At 44.4% G+C, this 12,394-nt stretch overlaps 1 protein-coding gene across 2 annotated transcripts; it reads left to right on the top strand.

Moving 5' to 3' along the window:
• Positions 1-2,221: 2,221 nt before the first annotated feature.
• LOC123426757 (protein PSK SIMULATOR 1-like) lies at positions 2,222-6,590 on the top strand. 2 transcript variants are annotated; one of them, XM_045110638.1, is made up of 13 exons: positions 2,222-2,861; positions 2,952-3,262; positions 3,559-3,881; positions 3,972-4,064; positions 4,148-4,238; positions 4,318-4,411; positions 4,637-4,734; positions 4,815-4,884; positions 4,956-5,053; positions 5,583-5,699; positions 5,778-5,854; positions 5,968-6,009; positions 6,116-6,590. In XM_045110638.1, exons 1-13 carry the CDS (start codon positions 2,840-2,842, stop codon positions 6,279-6,281), a joined length of 1,602 nt encoding a protein of 533 aa, XP_044966573.1. In that variant the 5' UTR covers positions 2,222-2,839; the 3' UTR covers positions 6,282-6,590. The 2 variants fall into 2 exon arrangements, with proteins under 2 accessions (XP_044966573.1, XP_044966572.1); XM_045110637.1 differs by having other exon boundaries at positions 5,583-5,708.
• The last annotated feature ends 5,804 nt before the right edge of the window (positions 6,591-12,394 follow it).

Below are 12,394 nucleotides of genomic sequence, written 5' to 3'. Positions count from 1 at the left end.
CCCTTCGGTGGATCTTGGTTCCAATATCTTTTATATATTTCAGAAGAAATCTCCAAAAAGTTCCGTTCCATTCTGGAAACTTTTATTTCTGCACAAAAACAACACCATGGTAGTTCTGCTGAAAACAACGTCAGTCCGGATTAGTTTCATTCAAATCATGCAAATTAGACTCCAAAACAAGAGCAAAAGCGTTAGGAAAAGTAGACACGATGGATACATATCAATGACGCCATGAGTATGATGCTTCAGAAAAGGTTGCCAGTACTTAACTGTCGGACATGCCTATACTCCTAATCCTCGGGACTTAAGTACATGCTTCGAACAAAGATCTTGTACAGCTGCTTGGGGCTAGACTGCTGAACTTGCCTGTCAAGCCAAAGACTATCAAGTCGAATACATTATCTGAAGTGAGTTATCATCTTCGGTTTCGAAGACAAGTTCAGGGGCTACTCATGGTGTCCTGGACTAGGGGGTCCCAACCGAGGTGATCTAGTCCATGGGCCGAACTAGAGGCCCGTCAAGGAGGAAGGACTTCCGAGGCCCTCAGGCCGTGGCGTGACCACATTAGACTCTATCAAAGACCCGGCGTCCGCTCCATGGTGGGATGATTCGTTCGGTATGTAATCTCTAGATGGTAATCGACATTCATGTAACCCTAAATATCCCCGGTGCCTATATAAGTTGAATGGTTTAGCCCGTAGAGGATGCCCATACACATTCATCATCACCCTTAGGGTTTAGACCACAACGTACGATCTCGAGGTAGATCAACTCTATACTTCGCTACACCAATAATATAACAAGAGCAGGACGTAGGGTTTTACCTCCATCGAGAGGGCCTGAACCTGGATAAACACCATGTGTTCCTTGTCTCCTGTTACCCATCGTACGATCTCACAACTCGGCCCCCTACCCGAGGTCTGTCGGTTTTGACAGTGATAGCCATCACTAGCGTCCATGCTCGAAGAAGGCCCTCCTGTCCGAGCCTCGTAGTAGCCATTGTCTCCTCGTTCCAGATTGTAGCAGATCTGGTCAATGTCAGGGTGGATCTCAGAGCAGACGCCGTCGATGCGAGCGGAGATGAGGCCATCCAAAGTTTTGGTCGACTCCTGGAGCAGCTTGGTCACAGACTTGAGGAGATTGTCGTTGTGTACCTTGAGGCGTTGCTCGAATTCATCGATGATGCAAGACTTGACGATCTCGTGGTTGTTGTGGCCTTCCGCCGACAAGCTCCCCATAGCTTCCCGCTGGCGTTGATTACCGAGCCTAGTGCAATGCGGATGGCGGGAAATCTCTAGGATAGAACGACTTTGATGCCAGATGTAACTACTAACTTGTATTGGTCTCAAATTTGGTGGTAAATTCGTCATGAATGGGTAGCTCTAGCTCACACGTGACACATACACACATACGCCATGGCCGAAGTCACCAACTCCTTTCACAAGTCACACGCTTACACACACAACGACTATAAGGCTCAACGTACACCCTTAACAGGTCTAGTTCGAGCTTTGAAGCCATTGTCCACTGCCCAAGATGCCGGGAACGAGTGGGCCATGCGGCCAGCCCATGGCCCACGTGTTGAATCATCGTCTTCGCGCGTCTTTGTTTGGCTCGATCTCTTGTTACAGTTGGTGACACTCATTGCGGACCTAGCCAACAGAGTGACACCCTGTTCTCAACAACTTCGATTTCTTGTTCGACGTGAAACTTCAGCGACGACATCTGTTCGTCATAGGCATGTATGGGATGAAGTGCATGCCATTCCATTATGATCGGATTGTAATTTTCTTACTTTTAAATGTTTTCGTGTAATGCTAATGGTTGATTCATACGTAGCGTCGGGTTCCCCGGGTAAATACTACTCCCTCCGTTTCTAAATATAAGTCTTTAAAGAGGTTTCACTAGTGTACTACATACGGATGTATATAGACATATTTTAGAGTGTAGATTCATTCATTTTGCTCCGTATGTAGACTCTTAGTGAAATATCTTAAAAGATTTATATTTAGGAACGGAGGGAGTATAAAACTGGAATAAATTGTGAGAAAAGACCGGAATAAACATCACGCACATGCTCATTTTCTCAACGTGAAGGAATAGTCTGCCAGAAGAAAACAATATTGTGCACGAACGTGCCCGGCACTTGGAACCATGAGCTGACAGACAGCCGGTGAGGTGTGGAGCGATCCACATTCGGACGCTATCCGGGGCCGGCCGGCAGGACTAAAGGCCAAACACCGCACCGCAGGATCGCATCCTCGTGCCGGCCGTGTCCGGCGGTCGATCGATCCGACGATACGGAGATCCCGAGGCGCGCACGGGCGCCCGCTCTCGAGAGAGCGCGACGGGGTCAGACCGCTGACTCTCGCCTTCGTCTCGCCCAATTCTTTTCTGCCGGAAACGGTGGCCTGTCTGCGTCTCCCCATGTCTCGTTTGCCGCGGTGGAGCAAAAACAAATCCGGCCTGAAAAAGCCGCGCCTCCCGTCCCCCATGCTCCCCTGATCGAGTCGCCTCCCCTCCCGGCTACATCCCCGAGCTTCCACCGAGCTCGCCGTCCCCTCTCGACCTCTCACTCCAAGCCAAGCCCCCCATCCTTCCATTTCCCTGGTCGTCCTCGCGAGCGAGCTCTCTTTGGTTTCTTGCCGAGGAGAGGCTCTTCTTTCCCCGCTCCCGTTGACTCGCGCATTGCGTCGAGCACCTTCCGCGCGCCGCCGGGGCTGGAGCGGAAATCCGGAGTTTTCACGCTTTCTTCAGCGAGCGGGCGGCGTCTGCCGGTCTCGTCGGAGCAGCGTGCCTCCATGCCGTGCTTGCGGTCGTGGGCACGGGCTTCTCGTGGATGGACTGCAACGGCTGCTACAGTATGTCTGCCCCGCCCCTTCGTTGCTGGTGCTTTGCAGTGTCTTACCAGGTAGGAGTAGACTGCTTACTGAAAACAGCTTCTTTTGCAGTGTTGAAATCAAGAAGGAGTATTGGCGTCGCGGATGTTGAGTTCGATGATCCAGCGGGCGGCATCACCGGGTTACCTGACTCAGTAGACCTTGCACACAGACAGAAGGTCAGCGGTGTTTGGGAAGCTAAAGTCAGAGATAATATGGAGTCGACGAGCCGGTCCTTCATCTTGTCCCCCAAGGATGATGGTTTCTTTATTTCCGGGAGTAGTAAGCTGCACGAATCGACATCAGAAGAGACATTTGTGTCTGGGAAAATGGCGACATCTCAGTCGACGAAAGACGCATCTGGAAACAATGGAACAAGCAAGGCAAGTGGTACATAAGCAGGGGATGCTATTTTTTTTTCTTTCGCCGAGCCATTTTTAGCTGAATTAATAAATGTTACCACACAGTATTATTTTCTCTGTTTATTTAGCCATGTTCATAATTGGAATGACTTCAGGATTCACTCAGATGATTAGTGATAAATCTTAGAAAAAGATTGAATTGTGCAGATTTTTGTCCTAATGCAGGAGAACGACTTGGGCCTACCTTGTATAGCGTTTTAGTTTAATCACATTATTCAAATGTAGTATGCCCTGAAATGCTTCGCCTTTGTTCTCAGGTTTCTAGAACAGGTTCAGGGCTTGGCGCGGCCGGCATGGCTGGGTATGGGAGAGCAGTGGAAATTCTAGACACACTAGGCTGCCTGATGACAACCTTGAGCCCGGATGGTGGTTTTATTTCTAGGACGACCAAAGGGACTCAGATATCAATTCTAGCTTTTGAGGTTGCTAACACAATACTGAAAGGCGCGAGTGTTATGCAATCTCTCTCCGAAGACTCTGTCACATACTTTAAACAGGTGGTGCTTCCCTCTGAAGGTGTGCAGAATTTGATTTCCAGTGATATGGGCGAGTTGATGCGGATTGTAGCTAATGACAGAAGGTAGATGGGACGTTTGTCCTCAGTGTCCACTGTGACTTTTTGGTTACTCTGACTGATGACTGTTTTCTGAACCCTGGCTGATCTTTTCAGGGAAGAGCTGAAAGTATTTTCACAAGAGATTGTGAGGTTTGGCAACCGTTGTAAAGATCCCCAATGGCATAATCTGGACCGCTATTTTGTAAAGTAAGAAACTTCCTGCTTTGACGAGCAGAATAGGGTTATACATGTTGTTAGACTTGAATGATATTGGTCCCCTTGGTGTCCAGACTAGAATCAGAAAGTGTACCCCAGAAGCAGCTGAAAGAAACTGCCACAGTGGAGATGCAAAAGCTGATGGCTCTTGTTCAACGTACAACTGTAAGCATTGTGCTCTACTCTCAAGATATCATTTGAGCAAATAGATTAATGTCATCTTGTTTTGACCTTCCTTTTCCAGGATTTGTATCATGAGCTGCATGCCTTAGATAGATTTGAGCAAGATTACCGCTGTCAACTAAAGGGAAGTGAAAGTTCAAATAAGATAGAAAAAGGTATTTGTCTTTCTTGTGTAACAACATATTTTTAGATGGAAATACTTTTGCCTCTTCTTCTCTGTCCAATGCATAAAAATGATATTTATGCGGACTGTCGGAACTCGGGCATTGTTTAAATCTTATTATTGCTATTTTCTAAATCCAAATCCATCTGTGCACGTTTGTCATGGCAATGTACCTTTTACTGTTTACAGTTTCTACGCTGATCAGATAACTTTGCAGGAGAAAATATTCAAGTTGTGAAACTCGAGTTGAAGACCCAAAGAAGTTACGTGAAGAACTTGAAGAAAAGATCTCTGTGGTCAAAGACATTGGAACAAGTGAGCAACTTTTACTATAGAATTTACTTCATATGATCTGTTGGTTTGTCTTTGCCTATAACACACATTCCCTGTTACAGGTTGTTGAGAAGCTTGTTGACATTGTGCAATATTTACATGTTGAGATCAGTGTCTCATATGGAACTTATGGTAATTCCATGGTTGTTTTACGTTGAATCAGTCACACCTTTTTCAAACTGATCCTTTTAATACATGTGTAGATGGAAGTGAATTGAGTTCTGCTGTGAGCTGTCAGAGACTAGGACCTGCCGGACTTGCGTTGCACTATGCAAACACTATCATACAGATCTATAGCATTGTAAGTTCCTTCAGTTCTTTTTGAGAACTCAGCTCAAGATCTATAGATTTTGCAATCTTAGTGTATCAGTTTCAGTGGTACTGAGAGACATGACATGTCCTGATAACACAACTTTGAACGCTAAAATCTATTGTAAGATATTCATGGAACCCAATGAAATTATAATATTATGAAAGAACTTCCCTAGACATGTATGTATACACGCATTCATGTATTCAATTTAAATATTTAGAAAGATATCAATGCCAATGTTTAGAAAGTTTGAGTGAGCATATCTCAAAGCATCAAGTTATTTTAGCAATGCTCTTGAGGTGTTGTGTGCAGGACATCTCAGTGAATTCTAGTTCATCATCTGTAATATCTTTAGTGTAAAAAGTCAATGGATATTTTATGGAAAAAAAAGGAAAATCCACCAAATACAAGTGGCTGGACAAAGAAGTGTAAATGACACTTCCAGAGACCAATATCCACTAGGTAGCATGTGAGAGGCAGCACGGCAGAACATTTAAGTTTTGTTTGTTTGTTTAAGGTTTCTCGGTCAGGGTATGTACCTGCAAATTCAAGAGACGCCCTTTACCAAGGATTGCCACCAACGGTCAGGTTGGCTCTGCCAAATAAATTAAGAACTTCCTCAATGCCTCGGGAGGTAATACAGGTAGAGAGAGAGAGAAGAGCACCACATCAACAAACATTTCACATCCTAAATCGTGAATTCCTACTGCAGCTCACAATTGATCAGATAAGGGCAATGATGGAGAGAACTCTGAAATGGCTTGTTCCGATGGCCATCAATACCACCTGGTACCGCACACACATCTGACCAGTGTTTTAAAATTCTCATTAACCTTTTCAGTTTAAATGAATTATAGCTATTTCTGATGTCTGTTGGGTTGCTCGTTTGAGTGGAACCTCAGTGCCCGAGGCTTCTTGCGGTTTAGTGAATGGGCAAAATCAGGGTAAGCCGGGAAATTTGTCCAATGTCCTAGTTATTACATGTCGCAAAGAAATAGGAATGGTTTCTTACCAATGACATTCCCGTGGTTTGTTTACCATGACATTCAGGACCGAGCGGGTTGGAAGAGGACCAGGTCGACCGGACGTGATCGAGACGCTCTACCACGCCGACAAGGCAAAGACAGAGGCTTACATACTTGAGTTGGTCGTGTGGCTTCACCACCTTGTCAGCCAGAGCAACCGGCCGGCAAATGTTAAAGCCCAGTCCATGTAATCATCGTCAAGTCATGGGGTGATGACAAGCGCATTGCACACAAGTCATGGCCGGACAAGAGCAGACAGAAAGCCATTATGATCTGCTCTGGTTTCATCGTTGCTAAGTTGTATAGAAGGGGGGAATTGTGTCTGTTCTTACCAGGAAAGACTTGAACCTGATATTAGGTAGGGAAATAACAAGAGCTTCACCATTGATCTTTTGGTTTCTTTGAGGGGTTGGGTTCTAATTCCATCTCATGTATGCGGTGTTGGCATTGTTTAACACCTCAAAAGATCTTGGCAAAATAATAACAAACTTAATACTGCACATGTACATGTATGTATCCACATGATATATCAGTGTTTTATTGGTGCTTGTCGGGCCATCGTGCCATCTACTTCCTTCATCCCATAATATAAAAGTGTTTTTGATGTAGTATTTTTTTTTAGATCCTCGTGCCATCACATGAGGTGGACATTGAGTCGCTGGTCCGGTGATGCTCCTTGGTGGGCTGCGGCCCAGCTCGCGCCACACTTACTTATATTAAACATGTGTAAAAAATGTTCCTGATATATAAAAATGTTGATGTACCATTTGAAAAATGTAAATCATGTATTTCAAAAATATTAATTATGTATATAAAAATGCCATATGTATACGAAAAATATACAATGTAGATAAAAATAAAATAGGCATCAAAACATATATTAAAAAATGATAATCATGTATTTGAAAACTGTTTAACGTGTTTTGAAAAATATACCTGTTGTATATACAAAACATGTAGACTTGTGTTGAAAAACACCCGAAGAAAACTGAGGAAGAAAAAAAGAAAGAAAAACTAAAAGATGATAACAAGAAAACCCCAAAAAGAAAACAAGTAAACCGGAGAAAAACTAGTGTAAAAAAGAAAAGAAGATGACCGAGAAAGAGAGAAAGTATAACCAAGAAAAAACAGAAAAAAAAAGGGTACAGAAACAGAAGAAAAAACGGGAAAACAACATGCAGCGATCAGAATGACGAACAGACGCACGGGACATCATGGAGAAAAACGGGGCCAGATACAGCAGTGCGTACCCACAGGCTGAACTGAAGCAATCGTCGCCGACCTCTGCCGTGCCCTCATCATGTTCATGTGCTGTCCCATGTCACAGGATCAGGGCGGACGTGCTCGACCATTGCTGCTTCAGATCCGAGAGTTGAATGTCGCCGCCACTTTTTCGCTGGGGCCTGGCCTGGCCTGGCCGTGGGGGCAGCCAAACGTGCCGCGGCCGTGAAGCGCCGCTGGCTGATATGACCTGCCGCTCTGCCCGCTTCCGTCGTACGGCGATCTGGCACGTGCATGCCGGTGCCAACTGCCAAGGGGCCACTCAAAATACGGTCGGCGCCTGTGCCTGTGCGTACGTTTGCCCGATATACATACTGAAAGAGTTCGGGTGTACGGTTACAGGGGGAGCCCAGTCCATCTATGACGGTAGGACGTGTGTGGTGTGGTAGGGCGACCCGGCGATGGTCGGCAGGGCACCAGGTGTTATACTGTACGGGCGTGTAGGGTCAGTCACGTTCGCATCCATCCACATAACTACATTCAAGTTTGCGCGTGTACGTCGCAACAAGTCACCGACTGATCCGTCGATCAATACGGGGCCGTACGTAGTACATGTGCATAAATCATCTTACTTTGTGCACCGTAATCAAGACGAAGAAAAAACGAAAAAACTTAATGTTTGTTTGTTTATTAATATCACTATATGCAGTGTTAGCCAGTCTCAAGTCATTAAAAATATATATGTCTCGCGTTTTTTATTATTTGAAACCTGCATTTATGTTAAAAAACAAGATAAAAGTTAATGTATCGTGTCTAAATGTTTGAGATTATTTATTTTTCCTAAGGATTTTGAACATTATTGGCACTTTGGACATGACATGACACATGCTTTAATGCATCCATGATGCATCTCGCTACGCTTGTACGGACAGCACCGGCGGCGCGTATGTTTGACGGTGCGTGCATGCATGCATGTCGCAGTGTATCAAACCGGGTAGGCAGGGCAGGAGAGGAAGACTCATGGTACGTTGCAATGAGATCACATGTATCCATGATTTCGGTCTTCTGCATCAGTACGACAGTTCATTCTTAGGCGGGTTGGATCACAGTGAGGCGCCCGTGCTAACCAAGTGAAAAGACGAAGATGATTAACCATGTCTGTGGACGCACGATGCCATTTTCAAGTTCAACGTAAAGACCTACCATGAGACCTAGTTCAGTACGGACAGTCCACACGGGCTTTTCTTCTTTTCGCAAATTAAAATAACAACACCACAATTCAGCTGCAAACTCTGCAAACTGAGCCTTAGTTATTTTAGAGAGAAAAGTGCCTTAGTTATAAAGGCGAAGAGACTTACACACAATGGACTTTTCAAGATCCAGGATCTACTACATAATTGCAATTTAGTTAGAGTTCTTTTTATTGGCGCCTTTACATAGATATGGGTTGTCCACTCACCTCCATTAATTTAAGCAATTGTGCTTGATCCTTTTCTCAAATACGCACTAAAGTGCTCACCACTTGTATTACTCCAACACGGCGGCGGTCTGAAAGCAATACCAAACCAAAAGGAAATGAAGAAGGTCATGGCCGAACAAAAAAAAAAAAGCTCAAAGAAAGTCTATACACCTAATAAACGGCTCAAAAGGTAAACCGAAAGAGAAACTGATTATGCTTAATTTAGCACATAGGAATCCGCGTGGAACTTCGACCGAACTGTGCACGTAGATGCTTAACTATTGATTCTCGGTAGCCCATTAGCCACAATAAAAGTAACATAAATAGTAACATAGATGCCATCTAATTAAGAAATATGATGTGACAACCAATTAATGAGAAGGGAGAAAAATTGAGTAACTTAGCATGTTACTCATAATAGGAGTAACATAGCGGATATCAAGGCAAGATGAGTCTATAGGCTAATAAATAAAAGGATGAATGTTACTACCGCTATGTTACTATTCACTGTGATGGTAGTAACTTAGACTAGTAACATATGTATGTTACTACTCTATGTTACTCCCCATTGTGAGTAGTCTCATACATGTTTACATGTCAACTGCCGTTGCATTTCTAGTTCTGGGCTTGGTTAATGGCGGACTTCCATGCAGATTCTACCTTTTATTGGAAAGGTCGTTCGGAGAAAACGAATCGATTCAACATAGAGCATCGCCGACGACGGTCATCAAAACACACACAGTATTTATCCGCAAATTTATTCAGACTCGTCCAAATTGATTCGGACTCGCCTGTTGACACGGATATGGAACCGGTCATTCAATCATACTCTCTAAACATTAGTTTCTGTTTTTTTAAATTCTACATCACTTAGAATAATAGCATGTCAAACCTTTGATAAATAAAAATATTTAAATGTCGTATAGTTCAAATGTAAATATTACAATACAACTAAGTTCTAAAACAAGTTTAAACATGAATTCAACTTGCACATGTGTTCTACTTGTCCTCTTTAGCTGCTCACAAATACTCATTTAGATCTTCCTTAAGCTACTCAAGAGCTGGTCGATGCAGAATTTGTTGATTAATTAGGACAAGCTTATCAATAGATTAATTCTGATTTGAAAGTTTGATAGGATCATCGATGTTCTTAAATTTTAGATCTTCGACAACTTCTTCAACCTCCTTCTTCACGATCATGTTGTGCATGATCACACAACATATCATAACCTCCCACAAGGTCTTTGGATCCCATTGTTTAGTAGCTCCACGAGCAACTGCAAAAAGGGTTTGGAGCACTTCAAATGTCCTCTCCACATCCTTTGTAGCTCTTTGTCTTTGGGTAAAATGTGCTCTTTTCTAACCAACTGACTTACAACAGATGATCCTGACGAAGATCTTCCATAAAGGATAGATATCGTCAATCAAATAGTAGTCCATCTTGTAGTCATCCCAATTGAGAGTATAGTTGTACGGAGGAGCTTGCCCTTCAGTTAACCTAACAAAGAATGAAGACCGTTGCAGCACATTAATGTCATTGTGAGACCCGGACATGTCAAAGAATGTGCCAAATGGAGAGGTTCTATGACGCAACTGCTTAAAAAATGATGTCAAACTTCTTAAAATGGTCCTCATATTGCCATTGTAGAGCTTTTTGACAGTTCTTCCATCTTCAGTGCATGTAATCAAGACATCCAAGCTTACATGGCCACAATCTTGCTTCGGACATTGTCATGAGCCTTTCGGTGTCTCTCATAGTTGGTTCTCTCAAGTACTGAGGTCCAAACACATCGACCACCATGGTACCAACCTCACCATGAAGTCTCCGCATATTCTCTCAGACATCCGGAGGTACTCCTCCCACGAATCTGCGGTCGTGCCATAGGCAAGCATCTGCAATACAGTCGTGCAGTTCTAGTAACAAACGGATAAAATTGTTAATACGATATTCTTAGTACCGGACACCATGGTAGAGACAAGCGAACACATTTTTCTACATTCAAAAGCGCCGGTGAGAATTGTCGACGAATAGGGCATTAGGGGCAAAGTAATCGTCCATAAGTGTCAAATGCCCCCCGCGCTCTGTTCAGATTCAGCACTCGGTGACCTCTGATTGATCGCTAGAAATTAAGAACTATCTCTTCCGCACGCTTCACATCTACATGGACTGTCTGCATCGTAGTTGTTTCATCCACATAAACCTCCTTGTCGAACGATTAAATGTATTGCTTGTTGTACTCCATGTCCGAATCCATTGCTTCAAAGAAGGGATAAAAATCAGCATGGACATTTTACGAGACACTAGGCGGGTGTGACCCTCATGGACAACATACGCAAGGGGGTGCGGTGGTACCTACATGACAGATAGACGAAAGGTGTGGAACAATGGCGTAGGCAAAGCAGCATGACGACTCGGTGGAGTGGCGGAGGTCTGATAAAAGCTTGGTGTTAGGGCATATTTCTACCCTAGTGGTTTTGATGATTAATGACAATGCTATTGTGGACTAGTCTTGTGAACTAAGCCTTTCAGGTATTTCATCATATGGCACAAGACGATTCATGCCCCTCGATGTATTAAAGTGAAGACGGTTTTCTTTCTTACGTTTCATTGTCGGTGGACTTGATTCATAGGAAAAGCCATATTATTAAGAGGGGGTCTGCATCGGAAAGGATTGGGTGGAATTGTCACGTACACTTTTATTCAGACCCTCTTTCTCGCCTCGATGGAGCCCCAACCTTGCATCTACCATGCCTAAAAAGACCCAAGCGGTAGTACCTCTCCCTCGAGCGGTACTACCTCTTATCCGAGGTAGTACCACCTTGGTGAGCGGTAGTACCACTCTGGGCTGATGTGCCTTCGCCAGTGCCGCTGGGTAGTGCCGCTGCCTTCGGGTCTCAACACTTTTCATGTCGGACTGAGAGGTTTCTGGAGCGGTAGTTCTGGTTAGTAGTACCGCTCAGAGAGCGGTAGTACCGCTTATTACTACCGTGCTAGGACTACTCAGGTTTTCTAGTCTAGTCTCTCAGCGATGTAGGAGGCGGTACTACCCTTATGGGCGGTAGTACCGCTCCTCACAGTGGTAGTAGCACCCCGGTAGTATTACCTCTTGTACCACTCTGCTCATCCGCTACTCCGTAGCCACGATGGTAGTACCACCCCCTCAGGAGTGGTACTACCTCTAATGTGCGGTAGTACCACTGCCCGGAGTGGTATTACCGCTCATGTGCGGGCTCTGTGAGTGGGTAACGGTTGGAAATGTCCCCCACTATATAACGGAGGTCTTCTTCCCCAAGAAGCTCACCTTTCCCAACCCTAAGCTCCATTGTTGCTTCAAGCTTCATTTTTGCCCGATCTCTCTCCCTAGCCAACAAAACTTGTTGATACTCTAGGGTTTGCTTGAGAGGGCCTTGATCTACACTTCCACCTAGAGAAATTTGATCCCCCCACTAATCCCTTGCAAATCTTGTTATCTTGGGTGTTTGAGCATCGTAGACGGTTGAGGTCACCTAGAAGTAAAATTCCATTGTGGTTAAGCTTCGTGGTTTCCCCAATTAAGTTGTGGAGATTTCCCCAACCTTGTTTGTAAAGGTTCGGTCACCGCCTTCAAGGGCACCACTAGTGGA

Source organism: Hordeum vulgare, chromosome 2H (assembly GCF_904849725.1).
Source record: "Hordeum vulgare subsp. vulgare chromosome 2H, MorexV3_pseudomolecules_assembly, whole genome shotgun sequence".
Taxonomy (NCBI): domain Eukaryota; kingdom Viridiplantae; phylum Streptophyta; class Magnoliopsida; order Poales; family Poaceae; genus Hordeum; species Hordeum vulgare.
Note: the sequence above shows the minus strand (reverse complement) of the source record. Positions and strands in the feature narration are given on the sequence as shown.